Source organism: Sinocyclocheilus rhinocerous, unplaced genomic scaffold (assembly GCF_001515625.1).
Source record: "Sinocyclocheilus rhinocerous isolate Xijiao unplaced genomic scaffold, SAMN03320098_v1.1 C35839266, whole genome shotgun sequence".
NCBI lineage: Eukaryota > Metazoa > Chordata > Actinopteri > Cypriniformes > Cyprinidae > Sinocyclocheilus > Sinocyclocheilus rhinocerous.
The window spans coordinates 1-659 of NW_015765191.1; the positions used below are offsets into that span (position 1 = coordinate 1).

Consider the following 659-nt stretch of genomic DNA (forward strand, 5'->3'; position numbering starts at 1 on the left):
TTTTAGAATAATTACCTTACCTTTTTGTTTGTTTTCAGAACTTCTCTCTGGAGTTGAAGCCGGGTCAGATGACGGCTCTAGTGGGAATGTCAGGTGGGGGAAAGAGCACCTGTGTGAGTCTGCTGGAGAGATTCTACCAGCCTCAGCAGGGACAGATTCTGTTAGACAGACAACCACTGCAGAACTATCAACACAAATACTTGCACAGCAAGGTGACTACTCTGAAAGAACAAACCATGTTAATGTTGAACTGTAGATTATTTACTATCTATAAGTCTACTTATAAACTAAATAACATTATACAACCAACCGGTGCAATGCAAAGAACATATACTGTAAATAATCTTTTTCAGATAGCAATGGTGGGTCAGGAGCCTGTACTTTTCTCTGGCACTGTACGAGACAACATTGCCTATGGTCTGCCCAGCTGCTCAATGGAGAGAGTAAAGGAGGCTGCCAGCAAAGCCAATGCCCATGCTTTCATCTGCAAACTGGAAAATGGCTACGACACAGGTAAATGAACTGCTGTCACGGCCCACTGTCATTCTTGTGTCAATGGCTAGAACGATTTTGATTGGGCAAAAAAAATTATTTAAAGCAAAAAAAATCTAAATTATTTTCTACTCTTAATATCTATGAACATCAGAATTGGTAGCATT

At 40.2% G+C, this 659-nt stretch overlaps 1 protein-coding gene across 1 annotated transcript; it reads left to right on the forward strand.

The window, feature by feature from the left end:
- Positions 1 to 7: 7 nt before the first annotated feature.
- On the forward strand, positions 8 to 513 carry LOC107735169 (ATP-binding cassette sub-family B member 9-like; the record flags this gene model as incomplete). Its single annotated transcript, XM_016546945.1, has 2 exons — positions 8 to 212; positions 354 to 513. Coding segments are annotated over exons 1-2 (304 nt in total), but the record flags the coding sequence as incomplete, so codon positions are not given.
- Between the last annotated feature and the right edge of the window lie 146 nt (positions 514 to 659).